Genomic DNA, 12,168 nt, shown 5'->3' with positions numbered 1-12,168 from the left:
TTTTCTCCGGGTGCTCCGGTTTCCTCCCACATTTCAAGACGTGCAGGTTTGTAGGTTGATTGGCTTTGGTGAATATTGTAAATTGTCCCTAGTGTGTTAGTTAGTGTATGGGGATTGCTAGTCGGTGCAGATTTGATGGGCCGAAGAGCCCGTGTCTCCGCTGTATCTCGAAACCAAACCAAATCTAAAAAAACCCAATATAGTGACAAAACGAAAACACAGCCTGAGTGAAACCCAAGCAGTTCTGAGTTTAGTTGGACATCGTAGTGTTCAATAGTCTGATGGTCGTTGGGAAGAAGATGTTCTTGAACCTGGTGGTCGCTATTTTCAGACTCCTGCAACGCCTTCATGGTGACTGGAGTGAAATGAGAGTGTGTGGGTCTCTGACAATGATGGCTGCCTTTTTGAGGCAGCGACACCTGAAGATCCCTTTGATGGTGGGGTCGGTGCCTATGATGGACCGGGCAGTGTGTGGTGGTGGTGGTGGGAGTGGGGGGGGGGGTCTGTACCCGTGATGGACTGCGCAGTGACCACCACTTTCTAGTCTCCTTTGTTCCTGGACATTGGAACTGGCATGTGCACCTGTGCTCTGTGCACAATGACCTTGCTGAGCTCCCAGTTGCAGGGTCAGGACCCTCATTGAGATGATCAGTCTGAAGAAGGGTCCTGACTTGAAACCTCGCCTATCCATCCATACCACCAGACATGGGAGCAGTATTAGGCCATTCAGCCCACACAACCATCTGCGGCAATGAATTCCACAGATTCACCACCCTCTAGCTAAAGAAATTCCTCATCATCTCATTTGGGACTGTGGCCTCTGGCCCCACGTTCTCCCACTACGGGAAACCATTCCCACATCCACTCTATCTATAGGTCTTTCATTATTCTGTAGTTTTAAATTATTCCCCCCTCTCCTCTATCCTTCTAAACCAGTGAGTGTATGGTTCCTCATTCCTTCCACAGATGCTGCCTGACCCATTGAGTTCTTCCAGCACTTTGTGTGAAAGGCACAGGCAGGAATGTCTTCTGGGCTTCCCTTGCTCTTGTGATTGGAGAGACTGTTGTGTTTTGCTTACCATGTCCTAGGTTTGATTTCAGCCCTTCACTTGGGCTGAGGCTGGGATGTTTATGCTGTAGGGGATGGGAGAGATGGTCTCATGCCAGGTATTTCTTCCTTTATTCCTTAGAGCGCAGGAGGATGAGGGCCGATCTTATAGAAGTGCATAAGTTCATGAGAGGAATAGATAGGGTAAATATCATAGTCTCCTGCCAAGAGTAGAGGAATCAAAGACCAGACGATATAGGTTTAAGGCGAAGAGGAGAAATTTAATAGGAGCTTGAGGGGCATGTTTTTTTTTACATGAATGCATGGAGGAGCTGCCTATGGAGGTAGACAATAGACAGACAATAGGTGCAGGAGTAGGTCACTCGGCCCTTCAAGCCAGCACCACCATTCAATGTGATCATGGCTGATCATTCTCAATCAGGTAGTTGAGGCAGGCACTATCACAAAGTTAAAACAAAAACATTTGGACAGGAACATGGATAGGATAGGTTTAGAGGGATATGGACCAAACCTAGGCAGGTGGGACTAGTGCAGTTGGGGCCTGTTGGTCGTTCGGGGTCTATTTCCATGCTATATGACTCCCACTTGTTAGCCATTTTAACTCCCCTTCCCGTCTCCACACTGACGTTTCAGTCTTGGGTTTCCTCCATTGCCATTATTTTGACCTTGTATTTAAGATCGCCTTTTGGAAGTGGATCTGCACGCAATTCTTTCAAGGAAATGATGGACATTTTCTGTTGAATTAATGGTTCTGCTGATCGGAAATCGCGCACATATACTTTTTTTGTGTGTCTGGTGTGGTTTGTACAGTGCAGTTGGGAAGGGGTGAAATGAACTTTGTTGGAGGGCCGTGTCGTACGCTGGCAATAATCAAATCCGATTATTTTTGGAGCCTGACTAGCTCGGGATCATATTCCACCACACGCCCATTCCCTACAAAGTGCACTTGGAGCGGCCTTGGACTTGATGAGCTCCTACTGCCCGACGAGGTCTCCCGGGACCGTTGGCGCTGACAAAAAGTGCAGGCATTTGGCAATGGGTGCTGCCAAAAGATTGTTTCAAATGCCACGATGGAAGCAATGATCTGTTTTTGAGATCTGTTGATTTAAAGGTTACGCGTTGGCCAAAGCATCATGGAAAAAATCCCAAAGGATAGGATATCCACTTAAAACGGGCAGTGGGGTGAAAGTCCCTCCAGGGCAACCCCCTCCCAACGCCACGCTGGGGGTTCTTTCTTGGAACACAAATTGTTGGAGTAACTCGGCAGGTCGGGCTGCATCCCCGGAGGACAGGGTTAGGCGACCTTGCAGATCGGGACCCTTCTTGAGAGATGTCTCGACTTTAGACTTGGAAGTGTTCTCCGGAGATGCTGCCCATTGAGTTACTCCAGCACTTTGCGTTCGCCGCAAGATTCCATCATCTGCAGTTCTGCGTGTCTTTATTTTGTTTTTCCAAAAAAAAAGACAAAGTGCTGGAGTAACTCAGCGGGACAGGCAGCATCTCTGGAGAGAAGGAATGGGTGACGTTTCGGGTCAAGACCCTTCTTCAGACTGATGTCAGGGGAGTGGGCGGTACAGAGATAATAGACAATAGGTGCAGGAGGAGGCCATTCGGCCCTTCGAGCCAGCACCGCCATTCAATGTGATCATGGCTGATCATTCTCAATCAGCACCCCGTTCCTGCCTTCTCCCTATACCCCCTGACTCCGCTATCCTTAAGAGCTCTATCTAGCTCTCTCTTGAATACATTCAGAAAATTGGCCTCCACTGCCTTCTGAGGCAGAGAATTCCACAGATTCACAACTCTGACTGAAAAAGTTTTTCCTCATCTCAGTTCTAAATGGCCTACCCCTTATTCTTAAACTGTGGCCCCTTGTTCTGGAGAATGGAGTCGGAGACAGTAAGACAGGTGGGAGAACTGGGAAGGGGTGGGGGGGGGGGGGGGGTGAGTGAGGGAAAGCAAGGGCTACTTGAAGTTAGAGAAAATCAATATTCATACCGCTGGGCTGTAAGCTGCCCAAGCAAAATATGAGGTGTTGTTCCTCCAATATGCGCTGGGCCTCACTCTGACAATGGAGGAGGCTCAGGACAGAAAGGTCAGATTGGGAATGGGAGGGGGAGTTAAAGTGCTGAGCAACCAGGAGATCAGGTAGGTTAAGGTGGACTGAGCGGAGGTGTTCAGCGAAACGAGCCTGCGCTTGGTCTCGCCGATATTCAGGAGTTGACACCTGGAACAGCGGAGACAGTAGATGAGGTTGGAGGAGGTCCGGCGCCTATTCTCCGCCTCCAGAGATGGAGCTGGCCGTTTCAATCCAACAGGTAGCCAACTTAAGCAGCGAGTGGAATTGGTGCAAAAATTGGAAAACATTATTATATAAATACGTTTTATTTCGTATTTCTTGGAACAGTCTTGGCATTCACACTGATAATATATAATATAAATATATAAATTTAGTTTGACACATCAAACCAGGTATTTCTATAAACAAGCGACATTAAATATTTCAATGGATTGGCAACAAAAAAAAGCAACTCTTATATACAATTATACACAAAGTTGTACAAAAGAAGTGGTCCACATTAGGTGTTCGGTTACTTATTTTAAAACTTGGGATGCATTTAAAGAGGGAAATAAAAATGTCTGATTTAGACAGGTTTTGGAGGTGGTGACTGTATTGAATTCCATGTAGTTGGGGGTTGGCGATCTCGGCAATGGTCTGTTTATTGGTAAGTTCCTCCGTTAGTCAGGAACCGAATCCAGAGACCGGCGCCGTCTCCTGCGGTCGGTTTTGGGTTCAAACGTTTCACCAGTGCACCCTCGGGAGTTGTGTTCGGCGGTTATAAAACCTGGTAGATTGGGTTGTCGGGCGGTAGCTCGGTGACGGTACAGTTGTCCGGCGATGAGATAATGGCCGAAGGGTCGCTCAAAGTGGCCCCTTCCCGGGGAGACGAGGGACTAACCATGGTCGCGTCTGGCACCATCATCACCGGACAAGTCGGCCGGTCGGTGGAGATCCGCTCGACTATGTTGGAAAGGCAATCCAGACTCGAGATCACGGAACTCTTGCCAGTTTTCGCATCTAAACACAACGCACATTGCAATGAGACCATGAACGGCGCCGCACTTGGAGAAAAGTCACGTCTTCTACTCGTCAGAAATATTGAGGGATAGAACACAGAGCGCTGGAGGAACTCAAGTGGACAGGCAGCATCTCTGGAGAACACGGACAGGCAACGTTTCGGGTCGGGACATTTGTGTATTTTTTGAAGGGTAGATTGATGGGTTCTTCATTAGGAAGGGTGTCAAAGATTACAGGGAGAAGGCTGGAGAATGGGATTGAGGGGGGGGGGGGAAATGGATCAACCACGATCGAATGGTGGAGGAGACTCAATGGGCGAAATGCCTAATTCTGCTGCTGTGTCTTACTAACCCTTCCTCAGACTGAAGAAGGGTCTCGACCAGAAACGGCACCTACCCATGCCCCCCAGAGATGCTGCCTGACCCGCTGAGTTATCCCAGCATCCTCTACACAATATTCCAGCATCTGCAATTCCTTACATCTAGAAATATCCAAAGAGTTAGAAAATAGCTAATTGAATTAATTACTGACAGATGAAAAGAGAGACCGGGATGTATCCAAACTATTCCCAATGGCCTCTGACCCTTTGGGGAAAAAATAAATCAGCAATAATGGACTGCGCAGCAGACTCGATGGGCCAACTGGCCTAATTCTACTCCGATGTCTTATGGTCTTCAGTTGGGAAAGTTTAACCACAGATGGTTAAACCAGTGGCGCAGCGGTAGAATTGCTACCTTCCAGCGCCAGAGATCCGGGTTCGATCCTGACTACGGGGTTGTCTGGATGGAGTTAGTACATTTCTCCCCGTGACCGCGTGGGGTTTCATCGGGTGTATCGGGTTTCCTCCCACGTCTCTACGGCGTGCCGGTTTCTAGAGTAATTGGCTTTCGTAAATTGCCTTTCGTTTGTAAGATAGAGCTAATGGCGCTGGTCGGCGCTGAGTTGGCGGGTCGAAGGGCCCGTTTCCACGCTACGTCTCTAAAACTAAAGAGAGGTTTTCGAAGATCAGCAATTCCTAATGGAGGCAAGCAAGTAATTCTTGCTCCTTGTCTTTCCATAGTACAAACTAGATATTTCACATTGTGACATCTTCACTAAACTCTTGCCCCCTCAAATGACATTATATTTTCTCGGTATAGGAAAATAACTGCAGATGCTGGTACAAATCGAAGGTATCACAAAATGCTGGAGTAACTCAGCGGGGCAGGCAGCATCTCAGGAGAAAAGGAATGGGTGACGTTTCGGGTCGAGACCCTTCTTCAGACTGAGTTACTCCAGCATTTTGTGATACCTTCGATTTGTACCAGCATCTGCAGTTATTTTCCTATACCGAGAAAATATAAAGTCATTTGAGGGGGCAAGAGTTCAGACTGAAGAAGGGTCTCGACCCGAAACGTCACCCATTCCTTCTCTCCTGAGATGCTGCCTGACCTGCTGAGTTACTCCAGCATTTTGTGATGCCTTCCTTATATTTTCTCGGCATTATAAGAAAATAACTGCAGATGCTGGTACAAATCGAAGGTATTTATTCACAAAGTGCTGGAGTAACTCAGCAGGTCAGGCAGCATCTCAGGAGAGAAGGGATATTTTCTCGGTATTGCTACACTGAAATAGGAGTTGTTGGTGAAGGGGGGGAACATTTGGCCGGGTGTGATCACTGTGAACGGTGGGTCCACGCTTTCCCATGATGGAGTCCCGCTGTGCGTGTCGCTGGTGCGAGGAGTCGTTCATTCACTCACTCACCGTTTGTCGCCTCGGAGAAGTAGCTGTTGTCGTAGGCGGCTCGTCTCCTATCGCAGGCGGGCCCGCTACAATCCAACTGCAAAATCAAACACGGGGAAACGGTCAGGCTGAGATACAGGGCCGCTACTTGGAAGATCTATCCACGTCTGCATCAGATAAAGCTTTGAACTGCCGGAGTCTGCATCGGATCAAGCTTCAAACTAACCTGACCAAGTTTGCAAGGATTTAGACGATCAGAGTTTATAATCAGATAAAGCTTTGAACTGTCCGATGAGGCTTCAAAATGTCAGTTTGTATCGGATACGACTTTAAACTGTCAAGAGTTTGTATCGAATTAAGCTCCAAACTATCTGTCTATATCGGATAAGGCTGTAAACTATCAAAGTTCATATCAGATAAAGCGTTGTGCTATCAGAATCTACATCGAATACGGCTTTAAATTGTCCCAGTTTGTATCGGATGAGACCTCAAACTTCGAGTAACAATTCTTACATTTGGATTGAATAGAAAACCAAACACGTTAGGGATATGCCTTCCAACTCTGACACCTGAGCTCGAAGGAGTTTGGTCATCACCTCAACTTTACTGTCATGGTACATCATTTTAAATGTGATGCTGGAAATTCTTTAGAATAGTATAAGCCTAACATTTACCAGACAATTTACATCTGGGTCATTCTCTCTATCCATTAGGTGTGTATTTGTGAGTGCGAATGTTGGCGTGGGTGGACAATGTGTGCGGGTGTACAGTGTCTGTGGGTATGTGTGTGTGTGTGTGTGTGTGTGTGTGTGTGTGTGTGTGTGTGTGTGTGTGTGTGTGTGTGTGTGTGTGTGTGTGAGAGAGAGTATGTAGGTGTATATGTGTGTGAGTATATTTGTGTAGGTGTGTGTGAGTATACAGTATGAGTGTAGATTTGTATGTGAGTGTACAGTATATGAGGCTATTTGTGAGTGTTTGTGTGTGAGTACAGTGTATGGGGGTATATTTGTGGCTATTTGTGCAAGTGTGTATGTGTATACACAAACATTCACAAATAGCCTCATATACTGTACACTCGCATACAAATATTCACAAATCTACACTCACATACTGTATACTCACACATACCTACACAAATATACACACACACACACACACACATATACACCCACATACTCTCTCACACTTACACACACATACCCGCACCCACCCACACCAACATTCGCACTCACAGTATATGTGGATATGGGCGTGTATATTATATATGTGTGTGTATAGATGTAATGTCGCAATTCTCTTACCATCCCATCCGAGCAGGTGGACCGTGGGCTGGAGGCATCCGAGTCTACACTGTATTGATCCATGACCGCCAGGTAGCTGTCGTCCTGGTCTCTCAGGAGAGCCTGCAAGCTCTCGATGTACCTGATGGCGTTCCTGAGAATCTCCACCTTGGGCAGCCTCTGGTTCGGGTTGGTGGACGTGCACCTCTTCAGCGTCTCGAACGCCTCGTTCACTTTGCTCAGGCGCCGCCTCTCTCGCATGGTGGCCGCTTTCCGTCGGTCGGCGTTGGTCGTTTTCCTCTTGCACGCCTTGCAAGCCCAGAGCAGGCAGCGGCCGGCCTGGTGGTGGCCACTGGGCGCTCGGATGTGCTCGTCTTCGGTCGCCACCTGGTCGCCTTTGAGCAGCCCGACGTGCACCAGCCTGGGGTCCAGGTCCTCGAAGAAGTGGATGTCTGAAGTGGAAAAGCAAGAGTCGTCGTAGAAGTCGTCGGCGGAGGAGAAGGAGCAGAGGGAGGTATCCGTTAGCTCCATGGTGGCCGCGGTCAGGTCCTCCTCCAACTTCCAGCACAAACCCCTGCTTCCCTCTCGCCCCTCTTTCGTAGACTTGTCGCTCGTCCTCTGACTGCGATGCTCGTACCGTCCGGTACCTGTGCTGGGTGGCTGGAGGGTTTGCCTCTATTTATTCCAAATTCTCTGGGCGACAGCGAGCGATTCATTCAACGCCCCCAGGTCCTCCCAGCAGCCAATCCCACTGTTGTGCGAGGGGGTTGCGTTAACCAGGGCCACCCTGCTGATTGGAAGACTGGCTGGGCTCTCTTTCACCCTTCACATTTCACTCGCATTTTGTGTCCAGCTATTACACTGGAAACGTCTCAACGAGAGACCCCCCACCCCCCCACCCCTCTTCCCTTCTCACTTGCACGGATGACAAGTGCAATATTCCTCAGACCCGATGGTTAAGACTTCTGCCAATTACACCGGTATCTTAAACGATTGTTAAAATACTAAGGTCTCGCCTTTTCTAACGCAATACTCTACTTCCAAACCACGCTTGGATTGACTTTGCTCAATACAGTCTCAAAATAAAGAAGAGTAAAAAAATATTTTCGTTACAGAAAATTAACTGCCACAACTTTCAGGCAATAAACCATCGGGGGAATAAAATTCAACGGGAACCAAATTTAAACGAACGCACGGAGCAAAGTGGAGTGAGTTTCTTGCGGTTGAAAATGGTCGTTAGAGATTTAAGGTGTTTATTCACAAAATGCTGGAGTAACTCAGCAGGTCTGGCAGCATCTCAGGAGAAAAGGAATGGGTGACGTTTCGGGTCGAGACCCTTCTTCAGACTGATCTTAGAGATTTAAGGATGCGTTTGTGTTGTGGATACTTTATAACCACACTGGCGCGGCGAATTCATACTGTGAAGATTTCTATAGATCAGGAATCCATCATTGTTGTTAGTTCAATTCCAATAAGCAGAATCATTTTGGGGGTTAAACGCCCCCCCCCCCACGTTATAATCTTGGGGTACAGCAAATGACGTTGTAAAATTACAGTGAACTATTTAAGTATTGATTTTTAAAATAAGATTATCGAGGTGTGATTGGAAAATTGAAGGATTTTACTTTGCGTTACTCTGCAAAATTATTATTGGAACAGTGACACCAGACAAACAGAAACGACTATTTTCCTCAGAGAATATAGAAAACGAACGTGTTTTAAATCGCTGATAATGTTGTCCCAGGCTATTTTCTGCTGGGCAGAGATACTGCTAGCCATATTTCTAGTTGTATGGTTGGCTAGTAATTCTAGTTCAAGAGTCTTTTATTGTTATACGTCCCAGACAGAACAGTGAAATCCTCACTTGCAGCAGCACAACGTACTGCAAGCACAATCTAATTCCACCAACACGTAGCGATACGAATGAACAAGGGGGCTTTGGTGTGGAGGCCGAAGGGAGTTCTCTGCTCTCCGCCCTTGCCTGGGACGGTGTAAGATAACACTTCCCCACCCGCCTCTGGTCCGAGGGTTGACATGACACGGAACACGCACGCACGCAGTGCAGAAGCCTTCTACCCGACCTCTTCTCCCCCACCACCCTCCCCCCCCCCCCCCCCCCCCCCCAATACGTGATATGGTGAGACGGTTTGTGACCAGCCAGCGACCGGGAGGAATCGGAAGAATCTGGTGGACTGAGCGAACCGCCCGTTGACAAACTGTCTGCTCGCACTGCGATGTACAGTTGTCCTTGATAACCCGGGGCTTCGCTTAGACTGTAGACAGACACTCAGTGCTGGAGTAACTCAGCGGGACAGGCAGCATCTCTGGAGAAAAAGGAAGAGGCGACGTTTCGGGTCGAGACCCTTCTTCACACTCCAGCACTTCGTGTCTGTCGTCGGGGTATTTACAGTTTCTTCCTACATATTCCTTCACTTGCAGCCTCACGTCCCCCATGGCACACTGACCGCAATCATTTGGAAGAATAACTCAACGGGTTCCAGGGGTACAGTTTTAATGCTTTGTTTAACAGCAACTGATTGTCATTCGTTAATTATGTGGGTGAACGAATTGCCCTCTCGCCGTCTGAAGAAAGGTTCCGACCCGAAACGTCACCTATTCCTTTTCTCCAGATGCTGCCTGACCCGCTGAGTTACTACAACATGTTGTGTCAATTCGTTGCCAGTTTCGACAATGCATTGATGGTATCGATTTGTGTAAGAAAATAACTGCAGATGCTGGTACAAATCGAAGGTATTTATTCACAAAATGCTGGAGTAACTCAGCAGGTCAGGCAGCATCTCGGGAGAGAAGGAATGGGTGACGTTTCGGGTCGAGACCCTTCTTCAGACTGATCAGTCTGAAGAAGGGTCTCGACCCGAAACGTCACCCATTCCTTCTCTCCCGAGTTATCGATTTGTGTGGTCACACCTCAAACCCAATAGATGAGTTTGTTGGCATTTCTCGTGATTCTGTACCGCTCAGCTAGTCCAAATCTTTATCCCCTCTAAAGACTGATTTAAAAAAAATTTAAACCCTACTTTTCAACAAATTCGATTATATTTCTAGCACCGGGATTTTATTTCTTGTTTCTATTTTTTTAATTTGTTTCTTCTGAACCCATTTTAAGAAAGGTCCCCATTCGAAACGTCGAATTCGAAAATCCCTATTCGAATATCCATGTTCTCCAGAGATGGTGCCTGACCATGAGAATGATCAGCCATGATCACATTGAATGGCGGTGCTGGCTCGAAGGGCCGAATGGCCTCCTCCTGCACCTATTGTCTATTGACCCCTGAGGTACTCCAGCACTTTATGCCTTTTTAGTAAACAACCATTTGCAGTTCCTCCTGTCCATAATCTGTAGACCTGTAATCGGGTCGGGACCCAGGCTGAAGAACGGTCGCCCATCCTTTTTTGTTGTTCTCTCCAGAGATGCTGCCTGAATCGCTGAGCTACTCCAGCACTTTGTGATCATCTTTGGTTTAAACCAGCATCTGCAGTTCTTTGCTTCTACTCGCCTGTTATTCGGTTTCAAACTACTTTGGAGTAAACAGAGTCTGGGTAACTAAATGTCAGACAACGACTGGGAACGAACGGGATTCTGAAGGAGTGTCCCGACCCGAAACGTCGCCTATCCGTGTTCTCCAGAGACGCTGCCTGACCCTCTGAGTTACTCCAACACTTTGTGTTTTACTCAAGATCGCAGCAACGGGAATCTGATTTGGGATTAGGTGGCAGTCGATAGTTAAAATGGGGTAATTTGGAAAAGCCAGTTAAAAGCCTCGAGCTGTTCCCCCGTGCTGACAACCCTCCAACCCGCTTAAGATTCGGTTCAACCAGAACTCAGTCTCTCAGTCTGAAGAAGGGTCTCGACCTGAAACGTCACCTATTCGTTTTCTCCAGAGACGCTGCCTGACCCGCTGAGTTACTCCAGCATTTAGTGTCTACCTTCGGTGTAAACCAGCCTCTGCAGTTCCTTCCTACACGTGACCCTGTTTTCCTTCAAGCTATTGTTGAAAATCCAACGAATTGTGTGCAATTTTGGTCTCCTAATTTGAGGAAGGACATTATTGCTATTGAGCGTGGGTTCACCAGGTTAATTCCCGGGATGGCGGGACTGACATATGATGAAAGAATGGGTCAACTGGGCTTGTATTCGCTGGAATGTAGAAGGATGAGAGGGGATCTTATAGAAACATATACAATTCTTAGAGGATTGGACAAGGTAGATGCAGGAAAAATGGTCCCGATGTTGGGGGAGTCCAGAACCAGGGGTTGCCGTTTAAGAATAAGGGGTTGTCATTTAGGACTGAGATAAGGAAAAACGTTTTCACACAAGAGTTGTGAATCTGTGGAATTCTCTGCCACAGAAGGCAGTGGAGGCCAATTCACTGGATGTTTTCAAGGGAGAGTTAGATTTAGCTCTTGCGGCTAAGGGAATCAAGGAAATATGGGGAAGAAGCCGGAACGGGATACTGATTTTGAATGATCAGCCATGATCATATTGAATGGCGGTGCTGGCTCGAAGGGCCGAATGGTCTACTCCTGCACCTATTTTTTATGTTCCTTTCTATGTTTCTACCAATATTGTGGGTTGTTCTAATTCCTGCTGCATGTTCCATTTTCAGAGTGCCTTTGTTTCTGCGATTTAAAAAATATATACAAAATCGTGTTTATTACCATAATATTCCTAGCACACTTGCGATTTTACCAGTATCTGTCTCCAACGAGTTAATTGTGTACATTCCATGTTCTCTCCGCTGGTATTATCCAAAATCGTGTCCGTGGCAAATCTCCAATTTAAAAAAAACTCCTGTCTGAGTCAAGACACGAATTTCAAATTCTGGAGGGAATTTCTACGACTTTTCCTCGTTGAAAACGCTTCCCGTTTAAAACTTGCGGTTGTTGTTAAATCGAATTTCGCAACGAATTTGGCAAGTTAGGGTTGGATTCTCTGACTACGGTGTCTGTCTCACAAACCGTGGACGGCCATTTGAAACACAGGATATGAATCGCCG

The 12,168-nt window shown here is 47.2% G+C and overlaps 1 protein-coding gene across 1 annotated transcript; it reads right to left on the bottom strand.

Annotated features, from left to right (window-relative positions):
- Positions 1-3,906: 3,906 nt before the first annotated feature.
- On the bottom strand, positions 3,907-7,681 carry myod1 (myogenic differentiation 1). Its single transcript, XM_078414819.1, has 3 exons — positions 7,172-7,681; positions 5,892-5,967; positions 3,907-4,148 (listed from the first exon to the last, which is right to left on the bottom strand). Exons 1-3 carry the CDS (start codon positions 7,679-7,681, stop codon positions 3,907-3,909), a joined length of 828 nt encoding a protein of 275 aa, XP_078270945.1.
- Between the last annotated feature and the right edge of the window lie 4,487 nt (positions 7,682-12,168).

This window comes from Rhinoraja longicauda, chromosome 18, assembly GCF_053455715.1.
Source record: "Rhinoraja longicauda isolate Sanriku21f chromosome 18, sRhiLon1.1, whole genome shotgun sequence".
NCBI lineage: Eukaryota > Metazoa > Chordata > Chondrichthyes > Rajiformes > Arhynchobatidae > Rhinoraja > Rhinoraja longicauda.
Note: the sequence above shows the minus strand (reverse complement) of the source record. Positions and strands in the feature narration are given on the sequence as shown.